This window comes from Alligator sinensis, unplaced genomic scaffold (assembly GCF_000455745.1).
Source record: "Alligator sinensis unplaced genomic scaffold, ASM45574v1 scaffold166_1, whole genome shotgun sequence".
Lineage (NCBI taxonomy): Eukaryota > Metazoa > Chordata > Crocodylia > Alligatoridae > Alligator > Alligator sinensis.
The window spans coordinates 1,907,432-1,914,541 of record NW_005842098.1 but is presented as its reverse complement, the minus strand read 5'-3'; the positions used below and the strand labels follow the sequence as shown (position 1 = coordinate 1,914,541).

Below are 7,110 nucleotides of genomic sequence, written 5' to 3'. Positions count from 1 at the left end.
GAAGTGATGTGCAGAACCGTTCTCTAGGTTTCTTGTCTGAGAGGAGGTGAAGCTGACTGTGCCTGGGGACTGTGTTTCAGGATTCTCTCGCTTGCGTGCAGCCCAAGTGGTGCGTCTTTTGTCTGCTCTGCTGCAGCTCCGAGCCTCATCCCACAGCTGGACTTTGCAGGCCCTGCTGTTGGAGGGAAGGGCGTGAACCAAGTCCCAGGGAAGCTGCTTCTATGGGACACCAAGACAATGAAGCAGCAGGTATTGTCTTATTTCTTTCCTCCTTGAACCTACCCACTGACAACAGATGCGTCTTTCTCTCCTCACCTTGTTGTAGCTCCCCTCTTAATACTCCTTTTCCAGAAAACTCGCACCTGTTTAACGAGTCATTCGGGGAGAGGTAATTTTTCTATGGCGTTGTGTCAAGCAACTAGCAATACAGGACATAACATATTGTTCCTTTATTTATAAAGCTTGAGCTTAAAAGCTTATGTACTTTTGTTTTCCTCTCTCCCTAATTCCATCTCTATATAAAAAGGAGGAGCCTGGAACTCAAGTTTTTTTTAAATAGAAGGCTTATGGATTTTTTAGCTTATCTATCTTTTATTTAGATGTTTTAAAAAGTTATAACCTACTTTAAAATTTAGCATATTTTGTATTAAATTCTGCTTCCATTTTAAGCAGGTTTCTTTTTTAAGAGGAAACTATACAAACTTTGTAAAAATAAAAGCATTAATAGAATTAATGAATCTTGATACTGTTGCTTCTGCAACTTCTCATGCAACTAATATGAAGTGAGAGGGGCATGCACTGAAGACTGGTCTGTGGCTCTCTAGGTAGCATTGATGCTGAGCTGCCTCAGCAAAATGTAGCTTTGGTTTTTGGTTGAAACATTTGGCCTGATCGTAGTGCTGTGCCAAATAATTGGTGTATGGCAATATGTTCATTTGATTTTTAAAGCATGTGTTGCTGTAATATCCAGAGGTTTGTATATACAGTTTTGTGTGCGGGATGCTTCCAGGGGTAGGAGCATAGCTCTTTTTCTTCTCCAGAGCCCCAGTAAGAAGGGTCACCACATTCAAAAAGGAAGTTGTGGACATTGCCTATCCCATCTCTCAGTTGCCTGAGGAGGAGAGAGTTCTACACCATGCTCAAAGGAGGCAAATTCACTGTGATATTTGGCAGTCCTCATCCTCAGGGCTACCACCAAGGATATTAACTTGGCCAAAATGTCTTGATGAAATGCAGTGGGATGGACTGGCATATAGTAAAGGGCATCATGGGGTCTGGGTAGAGAGTGGGTTTAGTTATGGTGGGAGTTGCTAGGTGGCTAAACAAATGAACCCCTGTGGTACTAGGTCCTTTGCATATTTGCTCCATGAGAGGTTTGTAGGGACAGAAGTGCAGAGATCAGTTCAGTAATAGTGACTTTGCCTTTCAGCTCCAGTTTTCCCTTGATCCAGAGCCCATTGCCATAAACTGCACAGCCTTTAACCACAATGGCAACCTGCTGGTCACTGGGGCAGCAGATGGAATAATTCGTCTCTTTGGTAAGCAGGTTCTTGGACAGCAATCTGACTGCTTTTTTCCCCTTAGCAGTAGCTCCCAGAAGGCACAATAAACTAGAACCAATTTGCAGTGGCAGGTGTTAGGTGTCCCTCAAACTGCCTTAAGGTCTTTATCTTTCCCTTTTACCACCTAAGGGCAGGAGAGAGCTCTGTTTAATCTCTCCTCTGAAGTCTGGCATTTCTAGTAGTGCAGTAAGCACTAGTACAGTATTGGAATATCATTGGTGTGGGCTTGAGCTCTGCAGCAAAACTTCAGTTGGTGACCAGCTAGTTCAAAGATGTGTCATCTGTTTCCAGCTCATTCAGTCTGTACCACATCTAAGTGGAAACCTCAAGTGTTGCACAGTATCCTGTCTGTGAGCATGTAGGAAGATTGAAGTGACTTTATAAAGAACAAGCCCCAGGTTTTCTGAAATTTGTATCCTCTTTTTGGCAGTATCTGATGCAAGGTCCCTTGTTGAACCCCACTAGGAGCCAGAGACCTTCAGGCAGGTGACACATGTGACCATCTTCCCTTTTAAATGAGTTTTGGAGTATAAAAAGGAAAGAAAAATTGCACTTGATAGTCTCTAGGTTTGACCTAGTGATGAATTTGTGTAGACTACCATCTGAGCCAGTCTTAGGATAGGCTGCCATCTTCTCAGCTTCCTCAATTACCCCTCCTCCCACCATAGGGCATGATTTTTCTAGCTTTCTGTATTTTTCTGCATATTGTACTTTTTCCTCCACTCTGCAAATTGTATCATCTGTTATAGTAAATTGCATCAGTTGAAAGAAGGCATGTTAGGGCTCTTGTGTTCTGTACTTGAACCTCGTGTCATCCCACAGATGATTTGCCAAAAAAACTTGTGTTCTCCTAAACGCTGCCCAGGAGCAGTCAGGCTGTTTTAAAGAGAATTGCTCCAGAGCAGCTGCTTTGTATTGCTGTCAGTGCCCTATCTTCCCTCCTGTGATGCCCTGAGCATGCAGTCCTATAAATCTAGAGGGAATATTGCTTTGAATACTATGTCTTTGTGGGTAACGAAGGAAAATATCTGTTTAGGAAGATGGGGTGGGATGGTTGGGTAAGAAACTGGTATGGGCAGAGAATGGGTAAGTACTGGAGTAATGCTTCACTGGTTGGTGAGGGCTGGCATTGACCCTGGCAGTGAAAGAGCCACTTCTATGTTCTCCACCTCTGTGCATGATGAACATTCAATGATCACTCTTCCTTCAGATATGCAGCAGCATGAGTGTGCTATGAGCTGGAAGGCACATGATGGAGAGGTTCACTCTGTTGAGTTCAGCTATGATGAAAACACAGTTTACAGCATAGGAGAAGATGGAAAGGTAGGCTGTCTATGACAGTGAGAAGATGTTGGGACCCTGGATTTGAGCATGAGTAATATCCTTGTAACAGGGTGGTCTGTCCCCTTAAAAAGGGGGTAGCCAACCCTAGTAAGGATATTCAGCTGTGAGCCTTTGGGCTAAGAGGGGAGTGTCCCACTGGGAGCTTCAACCCCCAGAGGAGAGAGCTGAAAGTAAGCAACCTGTGAGGGAACAGTTGCAAGGAGAAAGAAAGCAGGTTGCAAGCTGAACAGCTTTCTGCACAGAGGGGCCAGGCTGCTATGCTGGGACCACAGCCCAAGGGCTCCCCCTCAGTGCCTGGGACAGAGCAGAAGGGTTTTGTTTTGCTTGCTTGGTACTTAAAGACTTGTAGTTGGGAGGAGTGACTGAAGATCTCCTCAATGAGCAATACCTGTCTGCAGAAGCCAGCAGGCAAGACAGCCCACTTATAGTCCTGTTCTCAGCTCAACGAACTGCTCATCAGCGACATTGTTTCCTGGCTGTGTGCCAGTCCTCCCTACAGAGCTGGAGTGGAGGGGATCATCCACTGGGCATTCTGCTATTCCTGGACCAGTATACTTCCCTAAGTGAGAACAGGTTTGATAGAGTGCTCACCACTTGCCTTTTAGTGGATCAAATCAACACCTTAAAGTTCATCTAGAAACCCATGTGCAACCAGTGCACAGCTTGTGCTGTCAGGGTAGAAGATGCTTGCCTATGCTGTCTAATACTAAGCAGCTCTATGATGCTGGAAAAGTCTTTTTTTTTAAATCCCAGAACAGATTATCATATATACAGACTACGCTAGCATGGAACCCCAGTATGAAGCAATGTTAAGACATTTTTCTAAAAGGTCTTCTCTAGATTGACCAAAAGTTACAGGCTTGATACAGGAATTCCTTGCTAACATTCTTTAGCTTGTGTGATGCAGCAGATTAGAGGATGCTGTTTTCCTTCTGGCCTATAAGAATCTATGAATAATGCTGAGCTTCTTTATACCCCTGTAAAGAATTTTTTAACAAGAGGCTTTTATCCTTTCTGTTTTGCTTTTCTAGTTTATTCAGTGGAATATTCACAAAAGTGGCTCCAAAGTGTCTGAATATGCTCTTCCCAGTGATGCTGCGGGCCCTTTTGTGCTGTCAGGGTACAGCGGATACAAACAAGTCCAAGTCCCACGTGGGAGACTTTTTGCCTTTGACTCTGAGGGAAACTACATGTTGACCTGTTCTTCCACTGGGGGTGTCATCTACAAGGTAACAGTTTGAAAAGTGACTGGGATGATTCGAACAGGTCAAAACAAGCTTCCTTATAGAAAACTGCAGCCTTAGCTGCTTTTTTTTAAATAAAAATCTACCAGGGGTTGAGCCAGTAAAGACCCCAAAACAAGTAACTGAACCCTAAGCCTTCTGTGTATAGATAGTCTTTGTTAAAATAGCTGATTTTTTTTTTTTTTAAAGCAATTTTCCTTATTAGGAAGGGTATGGTGTGTGTTGGACAGGATACAGATTTATACTGGCTAGTGGTAGCTTAGTGCCAGGCTTGCAATTTAAGTTATATTTAGCTGGCTGGTGGTGTTTTTTACTTTGAGATTTCTACAATCCTTTGCTAGTTCAAGCATGAATCGTTCCTTTTTAGGGCATGGCCATTTTAAAGTGCAGCAAGGGAGAGAAATGGTTCATTTTTCTTGCCGTGTGTGTGTTGCTCAAAATCCCAATTTATCTTTAATGTATATTTGAAGTGTATGTGCTGATTATGACTCCCAGGCTTTAGATTCTCTTGAAGACAGGCTGTTGCTGCTCTGGAAACCTGCTTTATTAATGTCTTTTTTGTCTTCCACCTCTTGCAGTTGAACAGCGATGAGAAGATCCTGGAGAGCTGCCTCTCCCTGGGAGGTCACAGAGCCCCAGTGGTCACCGTGGACTGGAGCACAGCCATGGATTGTGGGACTTGCCTCACAGCCTCAATGGATGGAAAGATCAAATTAACAACTTTACTCGCTCAGAAATCATGACCTGGATGCCAGTGGTTGGGAAGAGAGATATGCATTGCAAAATCAGTGTTAACTACGAAGGAACAAACTACATAGAGGGGAAAGCAAACTACAATCTCTCTTCTCATTTTGACTTCACCTCAGACAAACTTTTCTTTATAAGCATCAAGCCACTGCTCAATAAGATGCTCTTTGGTTACTGGAACAGCAGCAGTACTATGGTCATTTTAGGATGTATGTTCTTTTCTGGCAACTGAGCTCCCTTGATTTTGGAGGCTCAAGTAGTACGTGGCTCTAATTCCTCGGGAGAGGGCAGATGGAGATCAGATGCAAATGGAGAAGAAAGTTGAAGAGCATTTGACACAAATGACTCTTGATGAAAATGTCTGTGTGAAACTAGCAGTGTTGTATGTAATTTTTTTCTTAAAAGAAAATGTTTTCTTGCATTTGACTGGTGTGTGTGTGTGTTGCTGCAGTGGATTAATGCATTAGGGCCAGAAAGCCACAGTCATGGTTATGAGATCTGACAACACAGGCCATCAAAGGCTTATGCAGTGATCCCTGCATTTGGAGCACTTACCTATGGATTTAACTAAAGCAGGAGTGGCCAACCTACAGCATGTGCCCCACAAGTGGCACAGACAACCTTGATGAGTAATAGGCAGCAGACTGGAGTTGGGGCAGGCAGCACAGTAGCAGACAGGGCAGGGAGCAAACAGCAGAGCAGCAGATCAAGCAGGGGGAGGGGACTCGAGTGGCACTCACAGAGGGTACAGGGCTAACTTGTGGCACACCTGCCAAAAAGAGGTTTGCCCTTACTGAACTTAAGAACATCAGACAGAACCTGATCTTGGATCTTTGATTCTTACCCAATGAATATGTGATTGTTAACAAACTCAATAGCTCCAACAAAAGACAGAATAAGTCCATGCTCTGAATCAGTCAAAGTAGGGAGTGGGAGACCCATGTCTAAATCTGTAAAGTGGAGCCAGAGGAAGGGCTTGTTCCCTGGGTGTCTACATGCCAGGTGAGTGGGCCGGGCAAGCATGGGAGCCTCTGTTGTCCCCAACGGACAGTGTGAGTTCGTGCCCGGTGTGCTATTGCCAATGAACACACAGGGGTGGAGGATCCAACTTAATCTTTATTGTTTCCAGTCTGCGCAGAGAGGGGTGCTTGGCAATCGTTTGCAAAGCAAGCACCACCGGTTTCTACCTTTGGGTACCTTTTATACATATGTTTGCAAGTGTATCGCTCAGTGATTGGTTACAAGCCACTGACATAAGACGTTCTCTACTGAGCATGTCTCTATACCTATGTTTTAGCCATGTATTTCATTTACATACATATATGTTTCATTAACATACTTTTGCCCTGCCCAGGGGTGTAATTTTTAGCATTATAATGAGACCTTTTTCTGAACTTCTTGCTATCTTACAAGTGTCAGGGAGACACTATCCTGCTGGTGTTAGGGAGGCATTCCAGGAATCCTCCGCATCCCACACGCTGTGCTCTGCAAGCATCTCTTAACACACACATGCCACACCCCTCCCAGCATCAGTAAGTTGCCTTAAGTATTCAGTTAGATATAGTTTGCAAAAGCTAGATATACCATAAAAAAGATTACATAAAAAGATTACATCACCTCTATGGGGCATTATGTCGAGTGTAGACAGACCCATGGGGTTATGGTGGGAGCAGGGAACCACCGTTTCGGTGCAACATCACAGAGCATCTGCTCGGCTGACATAGCTGCCGGATCCCCCGGGACAGGAGGGGGAACGAACACTGATTTGCTGCTCTTCTATCTGATCGCTTTTGCTCTGCTGTCTCTCCTACAGGATGGTGGGGAGGGATGGAGAATGGGCACTGCAGCGGGGCTGCCTTTCTCTCTGGGTGCTGCAGAAGTGAAATGTCAGCCTGCCTGCTCCCTGCGTGGGTGCATCACAAGGCCAGGAGAGTGGAAAGGGCAACATAGCGCCCTACCAGTCAGCTTTATACCGGGGGAATCAGTCCTTTTGCAGCCTGTGTTTGAAACCTTTGTAGTCACGGCTTCGAGCCCCCCCAGCTGCCCAGCAGGCTCTTGTATCCGCCGGAAGCTGCTAGCAGAGGAGGCTGGAGCGACTTCTCGGGCGAGCGAGGTCCTTGCGGCGAAGAGGTTGGGGGCGGATGAGGCCCGAAGCACGTCTCGCTCTGGCCGGGCAGTGGGGCCGGGGCCCGACGTGCGAGCTGGGGGAGGGG

General features: G+C 45.3%; 2 protein-coding genes across 5 annotated transcripts in view; both read left to right on the top strand.

Annotated features, from left to right (window-relative positions):
- WDR91 (WD repeat domain 91) overlaps nt 1-5,318 on the top strand; it is a 20,486-nt gene extending 15,168 nt beyond the window's left edge. For all 4 annotated transcript variants that reach the window (XM_025204833.1, XM_025204831.1, XM_006024230.2 and 1 more), the window contains 5 exons: nt 81-249; nt 1,430-1,538; nt 2,773-2,885; nt 3,938-4,135; nt 4,729-5,318. In XM_025204833.1, the coding sequence (XP_025060618.1) occupies nt 81-249; nt 1,430-1,538; nt 2,773-2,885; nt 3,938-4,135; nt 4,729-4,893 (754 nt within the window). In that variant the 3' untranslated portion in view covers nt 4,894-5,318. The remainder of the gene's footprint in view (nt 1-80; nt 250-1,429; nt 1,539-2,772; nt 2,886-3,937; nt 4,136-4,728) is intronic.
- Nucleotides 5,319-6,523: 1,205 nt separating this feature from the next.
- Nucleotides 6,524-7,110, top strand: part of CYREN (cell cycle regulator of NHEJ) — a 6,856-nt gene continuing 6,269 nt past the window's right edge. The window contains exon 1 of the mRNA XM_006024200.3: nt 6,524-7,027. Coding sequence (XP_006024262.2) covers nt 6,558-7,027 — 470 coding nt within the window. The 5' untranslated portion in view covers nt 6,524-6,557. The remainder of the gene's footprint in view (nt 7,028-7,110) is intronic.